General features: G+C 36.9%; 1 protein-coding gene across 1 annotated transcript in view; it reads right to left on the bottom strand.

Annotated features, from left to right (window-relative positions):
• Window positions 1–13,288, bottom strand: part of cfap92 (cilia and flagella associated protein 92 (putative)) — a 144,740-nt gene that overhangs the window by 13,813 nt on the left and 117,639 nt on the right. Inside the window, exons 15-17 of the mRNA XM_036984381.1 lie at window positions 11,686–11,971; window positions 5,217–5,327; window positions 496–708 (exon numbers count right to left, since the gene is read on the bottom strand). Of these exons, the coding sequence (XP_036840276.1) occupies window positions 496–708; window positions 5,217–5,327; window positions 11,686–11,971 (610 nt within the window). The remainder of the gene's footprint in view (window positions 1–495; window positions 709–5,216; window positions 5,328–11,685; window positions 11,972–13,288) is intronic.

Raw genomic sequence — 13,288 nt, 5'->3', positions numbered from 1 at the left:
CTACTTTATATAGCCTCTCTACTGTATATAGCCCCTCTACTGTATATAGCCTCGCTACTGTATATAGCCTGTCTTTTTACCGTTGTTTTATTTCTTTACTGACCTATTGTTTACCTAATACCCTTTTTGCACATTTGGTTAGAGCCTGTAAGTGACAAATAAACTTTGATTTGATTTGATTCTAGGAAGTTTTTCCTAGCCACCTTGATTCTACACCTGCATTGCTTTGCTGTTTGGGGTTTTAGGCTGGGTATGTAAGAAGGGCTTTATAAATACATTTGATTGATTGAATGAATGAGAAGTCTTGTTTTCAGTTGCAGAACATGCTGGTGATGGTGAAGCCTGCTGAAACCTGGGTTGTGAATGTGAATGAATGTGCCTTAATGAATGTGAAAGAATGTGCCTTAATGAATGTGAATGAATGTGCCTTAATGAATGTGACCCTGCTGTAACCGGACCTCTGATCCCTAACCTCTGGGCTATCTATGATATCACCTTCTTGAGCTCGTCCCTGCGGGCCTCATCGGGGTGTTTGGGGTGTTCGTTGGCCTCGATGGAACTCCTGAAGCCTGGGTAGAGGAAGCCATCGTGGGTCCTCCAGGCTGCCCTCCTCTGGGCCTCCCTAGCCTTCCGCTCAGCCTCTACCTCCTGGGGGTCGACTGTAGCGCTGTGGTACTGCTGGTTGTAGGGCCACCTCTGCCCTAAAGACTGCATAGGGAGAGGAAGCAAGTATATTTAGCCCCTCTTGGAAGACAATGGAAGTACACTGAACAAAAATATAAGCACAACATGCAACAATTTAAAGATTTTTACTTAGTTACAGTTCATATAAGAAATGCAGTGTTTTAAAATACATTCATTAGGACCTAATCTATGGATTTCACATGACTGGGAATACAGATATGCATCTGTTGGTCACAGATACCTTTCTTTAAAAAAGTAGGGATGTGGATCAGAAAACCAGTCAGTAGCTGGTGTGACCATCAATTGCCTCATTCAGTGGGACACATCTCCTTTGCATTGAGTTGATCAGGCTGTTGAACATGCTTAATGGTTGACATGTCTGGTGAGTATGCAGGCCATGGATGAACTGGAACATTTTCAGCTTCTAGGAATTGTGTGCAAATCCTTGAGACATGGGGCAGTGCATTATCATGTTGAAACATGAGGTGATGGAGGCGAATGAAGGGCACGACAATGGGCCTCAGGATCTTGTCACGGTATCTCTGTGCATTCAAATGACCATCGATAAAATGCAATTGTGTCCGTAGCTAATGCCTGCTCATACCATAACCTCACTGCCACCATGGGGCACTCGGTTCACAACGCTGACATCAGCAAATCGCTTGCCCACACAACGCCATACAGTACTCTTGTTTTGTACTTTAGACGCTTTTCTTGTTTTGTATCGTTCAATGTTCTTCGTCATTAAACTCACTAACTGCACTTGCTTCCTGACTCCCTGCATTTACATTACAGAAATAAGCTTTTTGTGCGTATGGAACAATTCTGGGATCTTTTATTTCAGCTCATGAAACATGGGACCAACACTTTTCCACACGCCCAGTTGCTGAAACACCCAGATCCTACACTACCCTTTGTGCGTGGGAGCTGTCCTGTCACAACGTCAGCAAAAACTGCATCCATGTGCATACTACTCTAATACTACTCCCCTGCAGAGAGGAACTATGACTTCGGTGATCGATTGCTCCTGGCGGTGAAGTTGGCATTAGAGGAGTGGAGACACCGGCACCACGGACCCGTTTCTCATCCTCATCAACCACCGGAACTTGGAGTACATACGGACAGCGAGGCAGCTGAATCCGGACATCCGCCAGGCTCTGGAGAGGGAACCCGCACCGGCTACCTGTCCTCCAGAGCGCACCTACGTTCCCACTGAGGTAAGAGATTGACTTTTGACATGGGTGCAATCATCCCTTGTCGCTGAACACCCTGGTATCACCCGCACCACTCAATCCATCTCCATTAAGTACTGGCAACCCACCTTGGCGCAGGACGTCTCCTGCTACGTCAACTCCTGCTCCGTATGTACTGTAATGACGTTGCCCTCTTTGGGAACAGCGAGCACCATCCCCCTCCCTCTGTCTCCTACACTCAGGCTGCTGTGACCTCAGGTCGTAAATTCCTGGAGGAAATTATCTCCTCATGGCCACAGTATAGAGAGAGAGTGAGTTTCCATAGAGAGAACAAAGGAATTTCTTCCACCTCACGGAACTTGAGGTCCGAACAACATTTATGTTCTGGAGAAAGTATAAAAGATTGGTGAAGAATCCAGCTACGAACTGGTCCGTTTGGTACGATTTTGTGAAACTCATGGGAGCCAATACGGCCACATTACCATAACGCTGTTTATATAATAGCCTCAGATATGAGGCTTACATCTAATTGTTGTATAAGATGAATGAGTGAGGATGATACTGTTTGTGAAATTGTGTAATGTGATTTTGGACTGTTTAATGAAGGAAACTCCAATTCCCTTTGGAGTTTAACTAAATCAGAGGACTGCCCATGAGCACAGTTAGTTATGGTCTGGCATCCTGGGACAAGCCACTTTCTGCTCTTCCGAATAAAACCCCCACCTTGAGAATTTCTCAACAAACTGTGTTTCTCTCAATCACAAGAGGACAAAGGTTGCAGACCAGCTTACCTCGATAACGAGAGGGCCAAGGTTTGAGTAGATGGCTGAATCTTTTAACCGTACCACATGGTTAAACTCTTAGACTAATCGATACCAACAGAATAAGAATAAGTCTTTGATATTAATTACTAGTCGCAGCTAGGAATTTGGTATCATTGAACGCGAAGACCGACAACCGCCAAAAAATATATTCTATAACAACATGAATGAATGTCACTCTGAACTATCCATTCTAGCCACGACAGACAGAAATAGAGAGAGGGCGGACAGACTCTCCAACATAAGTTTTTATGCATTTCTGTGAGTTACTTAGTTAGTAAATAAAATATTTTAAGACGATTGATGTATGGATGACTCATAGTGAAGACAGGGTTTGTGCAGATAAGCAACAATTTACGACATTTGGAATGAGACTAACGTGAGGTAAAATAAATAATTCATTAATTAAGAAGACAAATTGATCCGATATTAAAATATCTGAAAAGTTGTATTAGGAAAATTATAACTTTGTAATCTGAATATCTTCCTTGGTGCCCCGACTTCCTAGTTAATTACATTTGCCTGATTAGTTCATCACGAAATGCTAATTACAGAGAATCTTTGATAAAAACTAAAAGTCTTCAGTTAATAATGATAGTAAAGACACGACAGTACCCAAACCAAGTCACCAGCAAGGAAACTCCTTTTCCTCCCCATGCCTCAGCGGCCTTGGATCCATCTGTCGATAGATTTTCACTGATCTTCCCGTTTGATGGTTTCACCACTCTTATGGTTGTTGTGGACAGATACTCCAATCTAGTAGTTTTATCCCTCTTTCCAGGTCGCTGAGACACTGTTTCAGCATGTCATCCGGCACTATGGCCTTTCGGAGGATATCATCTCCAACGCGGTCCCCAATTCAAGTCACGTGAATGGAGAGCCTTCATGGAGAAGCTGGGGATCACGGTCAGCCTCACATCCAGGTACCGGCTTCAGTCCAATGAGATAATGTTATCTCTCTATAATGTTACATGTAATGTTGTCTCTCTATAATGTTACCTGTAATGTTACCTGTAATGTTATCTCTCTATAATGTTACCTGTAATGTTGTCTCTCTATAATGTTACCTGTAATGTTATCTCTCTATAATGTTACCTGTAATGTTGTCTCTCTATAATATTAATGTAATGTTATCTCTCTATAGTGTTACCTGTAATGTTGTCTCTCTATAATGTTACCTGTAATGTTGTCTCTCTGTAATGTTACCTGTAATGTTATCTCTCTATAATGTTACCTGTAATGTTACCACTCTATAATGTTACCTGTAATGTTGTCTCTCTATAATGTTAATGTAATGTTATCTCTCTATAATGTTACCTGTAATGGTATCTCTCTATAATGTTACCTGTAATGTTATCTCTCTATAATGTTACCTGTAATGTTATATCTCTATAATGTTACCTGTAATGTTATCTCTCTATAATGTTACCTGTAATGGTGTCTCTCTATAATGTTACCTGTAATGTTATCTCTCTATAATGTTACCTGTAATGTTGTCTCTCTATAATGTTACCTGTAATGTTATCTCTCTATAATGTTACCTGTAATGTTATCTCTCTATAATGTTACCTGTAATGTTATCTCTCTATAATGTTACCTGTAATGTTGTCTCTCTATAATGTTACATCTCTGTAATGTACCATGTAACGTTACCTCTGTAAAGTTCTCTCTGTTACTTATAATGGTATCTGTCTGTAATACCTGTGTAGAATCAATCTACTTTGTACCATAACCTGCTCCATACCTGTGTAGAATCAATCTACTTTGTACCATAACCTGCTCCATACCTGTGTAGAATCAATCTACTCTGTACCATAACCTGCTCCATACCTGTGTAGAATCAATCTACTCTGTACCATAACCTGCTCCATACCTGTGTAGAATCAATGTACTTTGTACTACATCCTGCTCCATCCCTGTGTGGCATGTTTCTACCCTGTACCACATCCTGTTCCATCCCAGTGTGGCATGTTTCTACCCTGTACAACATCCTGCTCTATCCCAGTGTAGCATGTTTCTACCCTGTACAACATCCTGCTCCATCCCAGTGTAGCATGTTTCTACCCTGTACTACATCCTGCTCCATCCCAGTGTAGCATGTTTCTACCCTTTACCACATCCTGCTCCATCCCAGTGTAGCATGTTTCTACCCTGTACCACATCCTGCTCCATCCCAGTATAGCATGTTTCTACCCTGTACTACATCCTGCTCCATCCCAGTGTAGCATGTTTCTACCCTGTACCACATCCTGCTCCATCCCAGTGTAGCATGTTTCTACCCTGTACTACATACTGCTCCATCCCAGTGTAGCATGTTTCTACCCTGTACTACATACTGCTCCATCCCAGTGTAGCATGTTTCTACCCTGTACTACATCCTGCTCCATCCCAGTGTAGCATGTTTCTACCCTGTACTACATCCTGCTCCATCCCAGTGTAGCATGTTTCTACCCTGTACCATATCCTGCTCCATCCCAGTGTAGCATGTTTCTACCCTTTACCACATCCTGCTCCATACCTGCGTTGTGGTCTGAATGCTGTGTTTTTCGTCATCCAGTGGAGCTAGCACTACTGCAGGTCTGGCCCTCTGCAGCTGAAGACTGGCCTGCTGCACCTCCGCAATGTTGGCCTGAGAATACATATGGATTGGTTGGATCAGAGTTCCTGCAATGAAATGGTATTTGTTAAAAAAAAACATCTAATCAAATCACATTTTATTGGACACATACAGTGCCTTGCGAAAGTATTCGGCCCCTTGAACTTTGCGACCTTTTGCCACATTTCAGGCTTCAAACATAAAGATATAAAACTGTATTTTTTTTGTGAAGAATCAACAACAAGTGGGACACAATCATGAAGTGGAACGACATTTATTGGATATTTCAAACTTTTTTAACAGATCAAAAACTGAAAAATTGGGAGTGCAAAATTATTCAGCCCCTTTACTTTCAGTGCAGCAAACTCTCTCCAGAAGTTCAGTGAGGATCTCTGAATGATCCAATGTTGACCTAAATGACTAATGATGATAAATACAATCCACCTGTGTGTAATCAAGTCTCCGTATAAATGCACCTGCACTGTGATAGTCTCAGAGGTCCGTTAAAAGCGCAGAGAGCATCATGAAGAACAAGGAACACACCAGGCAGGTCCGAGATACTGTTGTGAAGAAGTTTAAAGCCGGATTTGGATACAAAAAGATTTCCCAAGCTTTAAACATCCCAAGGAGCACTGTGCAAGCGATAATATTGAAATGGAAGGAGTATCAGACCACTGCAAGTCTACCAAGACCCTGGCCGTCCCTCTAAACTTTCAGCTCATACAAGGAGAAGACTGATCAGAGATGCAGCCAAGAGGCCCATGATCACTCTGGATGAACTGCAGAGATCTACAGCTGAGGTGGGAGACTCTGTCCATAGGACAAAAATCAGTCGTATATTGCACAAATCTGGCCTTTATGGAAGAGTGGCAAGAAGAAAGCCATTTCTTAAAGATATCCATAAAAAGTGTTGTTTAAAGTTTGCCTCAAGCCACCTGGGAGACACACCAAACATGTGGAAAAAGGTGCTCTGGTCAGATGAAACCAAAATTGAACTTTTTGGCAACAATGCAAAACGTTATGTTTGGCGTAAAAGCAACACAGCTGAACACACCATCCCCACTGTCAAACATGGTGGTGGCAGCATCATGGTTTGGGCCTGCTTTTCTTCAGCAGGGACAGGGAAGATGGTTAAAATTGATGGGAAGATGGATGGAGCCAAATACAGGACCATTCTGGAAGAAAACCTGATGGAGTCTGCAAAAGACCTGAGACTGGGACGGAGATTTGTCTTCCAACAAGACAATGATCCAAAACATAAAGAAAAATCTACAATGGAATGGTTCAAAAATAAACATATCCAGGTGTTAGAATGGCCAAGTCAAAGTCCAGACCTGCTCTCCATCCAACCTCACTGAGCTCGAGCTGTTTTGCAAGGAGGAATGGGAAAAAATTTCAGTCTCTCGATGTGCAAAACTGATAGAGACATACCCCAAGCGACTTACAGCTGTAATCGCAGCAAAAGGTGGCGCTACAAAGTATTAACTTAAGGGGGCTGAATAATTTTACACGCCCAATTTTTCAGTTTTTGATTTGTTAAAAAAGTTTGAAATATCCAATAAATGTCGTTCCACTTCATGATTGTGTCCCAATTGTTGTTGATTCTTCACAAAAAAATACAGTTTTATATCTTTATGTTTGAAGCCTGAAATGTGGCAAAAGGTCGCAAAGTTCAAGGGGGCCGAATACTTTCGCAAGGCACTGTACATGCGTTTAGCAGGTATAGCGAAATGCCCCTTGGCAACTTTATTTATTTAGCCTGGTCCTACATCTGTTTGTGCTGTCCATTAGTCTGGTCTCAGAGCAAAACGTATTATATCTTACTAAAATCTATTTAGTATGTGTTACAGGCTTTGGCTTTTCCATTTATATTTATATTTTAAGGTTGGACGCACCGATTGCCGACACCTCGTTAGTCATAATGTGTTACACCTGTGCTGGTTTGTCACCTCTTTAGTGGGAAGGTGTTTCACCTGTGCTGGTTGAGGTGTTATTTAAGTGTCTGGCCCAGTGCTCCAGTTGTCTTGAGTCTTGAGAGATGTGGAGGGTAAACACCTTCAGTTGGCGCTCCCTATTTTGATTTCTAGACAAACAATTCTTTATCTGATCTTCCCTGTTTTCCTCTTTGCTCCACTTTTTGGTTTGATTCCTGTCTTTATGTGTGGGTGTCTTTTAGGTTCTAGTTGTTATTGCTAGTCAACTGTCAGTGGACACCCCCATGAGTGTCTTTCAGAAGCCCTCTGAAAACCCCTCCTGTTTCATTTAGGGTTTGCTCAGTGACTCTGCAGAACACTGTTTGTTTTGTCTCCGCCAGTTTGTCATTACTGCCGTGAGAAATTGTCTCTGTGTCCTACGTTGAGATAAAAAACCTTCTTATGGGAGCAGTCCAGCCCATTAAGTCTGGTCTATCTCCATAACAAGATTTTGGATCAGATATGTATGAACCCTTTGTTTCAGATGGGTTTGTGTCTCTGCAGAGGGGAGATGCTGGTAAGCAGCCGGAGAAGATACTGTGAGACATTGGGGCAGCCCAGTCCTTCATTTTGGAGGGTGTTTTGCCTTTGTCTGAAACTTCAGCAACTGGTTAAAGTGTGTTAGTGGAGATGGGTTGCATGGAAGATCCTTTGTATTATGTACAATGCGAATCTGATCTTTTATCTGGTTTCTTCTTGTATTTGTGGTATTGACCTGTTGAGCTGTCCGTTTGAACTACTTATTTTATTAAAACTGCGTTGTTGGTTAAGGGCTTCTAAGTAAGAATTTCAATGTACACCTGTTGTATTCGGCGCATGTGACAAATACAATTTCATTTGCAATTTCATTTTTTTTTTTTTACTGTTTTTGCTTTATCATTATGGGGTATTGTATTTAGATTGATGAGGGGGAAAAACTATTTTATCCATTTTATATTAATATTAAGGCTAACATAGTGGAAAAAGTCATGGGGTCTGAACTTTCCGAATGCACAGTATTTCACGATTGCTATTGCATTGGTAGGCCAATGTAATGTAACGTAGAGTAACATATCATACTAAATGGAGTGGCGCAAATATTTAAATATATATTTTGCTCTGAGACCAAATTGTGTCCATAGCATTTGGCAAGACAGCACAAACAGATCACGTGACAGGGCAATTATTTAATCACTATTAGCCTGGTTCAGACCTTGATGTACCAACTCCTCTGATGATCGTTTTCTTTCCTTCACACACTCTCTAAACTACCACACACACACACACACACACACATTCACTCCTCTCTCTCTCTCTCTCACACATGTACTCCTCTTGCTCTCTCTCTCTCACACTCTCTCTCCTACATATGGAGATCTGGTACCAGGCTATACTGTACATAGCATAACATAATATAGCATAATATAACATAATATAGCATAGCATTATATAGCATAACATAATATAGCATAATATAACATAATATAGCATAGCATTATATAGCATAACATAATATAGCATAATATAACATAATTTAGCATAGCATTATGTAGCATAACATAATACAGCATAGCATTATATAGCATAACATAATATAGCATAACATAATATAGCATAACATAATATAGCATAATATAACATAACATAGCATAACATAATAAAGCATAATATAATATAATACAGCATAATATAATATAGCATAATATAACATAACATAGCATAACATAATATAATATAACATAATACAGCATAATATAACATAGCATAACATTTTATGTCATAATATAACATAACATAGCATAATATAGTATAACATAATATAGCGTAATATAGAATTGCATAATATGGCATACATTATATAGCATAATATAACATAACATAGCATAACATAATATAGCATAATATAGAATTGCATAATATGGCATAACATTATGCTGTATTATGATAATATAGCATAACATAATATAGCATAACATAATATAACATAACATAGCATAACATAATATAGTATAACATAATATAGCATAATATAGAATTGCATAATATGGCATAATATAGAATAGCATAATATAGCATAACATAATATAGCATAACAATATATAGCATAACATTATATTGCATAACATAATGTAGCATAACATAATATAGCAGAGCATAATATAGCATATAATAACATAATACAGCATAATATAGCATATAATAACAGAATACAGCATAATATAGCATAACATAATATAGCATAGCATAATATAGCATAACATAATATAGCAGAGCATAATATAGCATATAATAACATAATACAGCATAATATAGCACAACATAATATAGCATAGCATAATATAGCATAGCATAATATAACATATCATAATATAGCATGTCATAATATAGCAGAGCATAATATGGCATAGCATAATATAGCATAACATAATATAGCATAGCATAATATAGCATAGATAAAATAATATAGCATATAATAACATAATACATTATAATTGAGCATAACATAATATAGCATAGTATAATATAGCATAACATAATATAGCATAGAATAATATAGCATAAAATAACATAATATAGCATAACATAATATAGCATAGCATAACAGAGCATACATCTTCTTATGGCTGGGGGCAGTATTGAGTAGCTTGGATGAATAAGGGGCCCAGAGTGAACTGCCTGCTACTCGGTCCCAGTTGCTAATATATGCATATCATTAGTACATTTGGATAGAAAACACTCTGAAGTTTCTAAAACTGTTTGAATGATGTCTGTGAGTATAACAGAACTCATATGGCAGGCAAAAACCTGACAAAAAAATTCAAACAGGAAGTGGGAAATCTGAGGTTGGTCGATTTTCAACTCAGCCCCTATCGAAGATGCAGTGGGATATTGGTTATGTTGCACTTCCTAAGGCTTCCACTAGATGTAAACAGTCTTTAGAAACTTGTTTGATGCTTCTACTGTGAGTTGGGGCCGAATGAGAGGGGAATGAGTCAGAGGTCTGGCAGCAGCCTCGAGATCAGTCTCTCGCGCTCACGTGAGAGGGAGCTCTGTTCCATTGCTTCTCTACAGACACTTCATGTGTAACATGAAGTCCTATGAGTGTCATCTGATGAAGATCATCAAAGGTAAGTGATTAATTTATCTCTATTTCTGATTTTTTATTTTTTTTTGGTTGGAAAAATGGCTGTGTTTTTCTGTGGCTTGGTGGTGACCTAACATAATCGTTTGCAGTGCTTCCGCTGTAAAGCCTTTGTTAAATCAGACACTGTGGATGGATTAATGAGAATTTTATCTTTGAAATTGTGTAAAATACTTGTATGCTTGAGGAATTTTAATTATGAGATTTTTGTTGTTTTGAATATGGATTTCAGCCCTAAGAAGATAATATAGCACAGCATAATATAATACATAATACAGCATAGCATAATATAGCATAACATAATAGCGATTAGCACAGCATTATATGATATAACAAAGTACAGCATAACATAATATAGCATAATATAGCATAACATAATATAGCATAACATAATAGCGATTAGCACAGCATAATATAATATAACATAATATAGCAATACATAATATAACATAATATAGCATAACATAATATAATATAATATAGCATAATATAACATAATATAACATAATATTACATAATACAGCATAACATAATATAACATAATATAGCATAATATAATAATACATAATACAGCATGACATAATATAACATAATATAGCAATACACAACATAATATAGCATAATATAGCATAATATAACATAATATATCATAATATTATATAATACAGCATGACATAATATAACATAATATAGCAATACACAACATAATATAGCATAATATAACATAATATATCATAATATTACATAATACAGCATGACATAATATAGCATAATATAGCATAACATAACATAGCGTAATATAACATAATATAGCATAACAGAATATAAAATAGCATAATATAGCATAATATAATATAGCATGATATAATAATATAACATAATACAGCATAACATAATATAACAGAACATAATATAGCATAATATTGCATAACAGAATATAAAATAGCATAACATAATATAGCATAACATAGCATAATATTTCATAACAGAATATAAAATAGAATAATATAGCATAACATAATAGCGATTAGCATAGCATAATATAGCATAACATAATAGCGATTAGCATAGCATAATATAGCATAACATAATATAGCACAACATAATATTGATTAGTATAGCATAATGTAGCATAACATAAAATGACAAAAATAGAATAACATAACATAGCGTAATATAGATTTTACATAACATATTATATCATAACATAAAATAGCTTAAAATGGCATAGCATTGCATAACATAACATAGCATAAACAGGGATAGTATGGCGTAACGTAACACAAGACACCACAACCTGTATAAAATCTTTGGTGAGTTTGTTCATCTGCTGGTTGGAGAGATAATGTTTCCACTGTAAATAGGGAGCATTGTGTGTATCCACGTGGCATTGTGTGTTCTCTGAGCCATGGTGTAACAACACATCAACCTCTGCTGCACCACTACCCAGCAGCCTCTGCTGCCACCTCCCAGGGTGCACCGCTCCAAACTCCTTGGTCATGGAGAGGACCATCTCAGCCGACGGGAACAGATTGTTCTGGACAACGTCCTTCATCTTCCTCAGCTGGACCAGCAGGCTCAACCTGAGGAATCATAAACAACTATATTAACCATATACAACTATAACACATACTATCAGCAAGCTCAACCTGAAGAATCATATACAACTATATTAACCATATACAACTATATTAACCACAAACAACTATATTAACCACTTAACTATATTAACCACATACAACTATATTAACCACATACAACTATATTAACCACATACAACTATATTAACCACATACAACTATATTAATATAGTTATATGGTTAATATAGTTAAGTGGTTAATATAGTTGTATGTGGTTAATATAGTTAAGTGGTTAATATAGTTGTATGTGGTTAATATAGTTGTATGTGGTTAATATAGTTGTATGTGGTTAATATAGTTGTATGTGGTTAATATAGTTAAGTGGTTAATATAGTTATATGGTTAATATAGTTAAGTGGTTAATATAGTTGTATGTGGTTAATATAGTTAAGTGGTTAATATAGTTGTATGTGGTTAATATAGTTAAGTGGTTAATATAGTTGTATGTGGTTAATATAGTTAAGTGGTTAATATAGTTGTATGTGGTTAATATAGTTGTATGTGGTTAATATAGTTGTATGTGGTTAATATAGTTAAGTGGTTAATATAGTTGTATGTGGTTAACCACTTAACTATATTAACCACATACAACTATATTAACCACTTAACTATATTAACCACATACAACTATATTAACCACATACAACTATATTAACCACATACAACTATATTAACCACTTACAACTATATTAACCACATACAACTATATTAACCACATACAACTATATTAACCACATACAACTATATTAACCACTTAACTATATTAACCACATACAACTATATTAACCACTTAACTATATTAACCACTTAACTATATTAACCACATACAACTATATTAACCACATACAACTATATTAACCACTTAACTATATTAACCACATACAACTATATTAACCACATACAACTATATTAACCACATACAACTATATTAACCACATACAACTATATTAACCACTTAACTATATTAACCACATACAACTATATTAACCACATACAACTATATTAACCACATACAACTATATTAACCACATACAACTATATTAACCACATACAACTATATTAACCACATACAACTATATTAACCACTTAACTATATTAACCACATACAACTATATTAACCACTTAACTATATTAACCACATACAACTATATTAACCACATACAACTATATTAACCACATACAACTATATTAACCACATACAACTATATTAACCACTTAACTATATTAACCACATACAACTATATTAACCACATACAACT

The sequence above is a fragment of the Oncorhynchus mykiss genome, chromosome 7 (genome assembly GCF_013265735.2).
Source record: "Oncorhynchus mykiss isolate Arlee chromosome 7, USDA_OmykA_1.1, whole genome shotgun sequence".
Lineage (NCBI taxonomy): Eukaryota > Metazoa > Chordata > Actinopteri > Salmoniformes > Salmonidae > Oncorhynchus > Oncorhynchus mykiss.
This window is presented reverse-complemented; position numbering and strand designations above follow the sequence as displayed.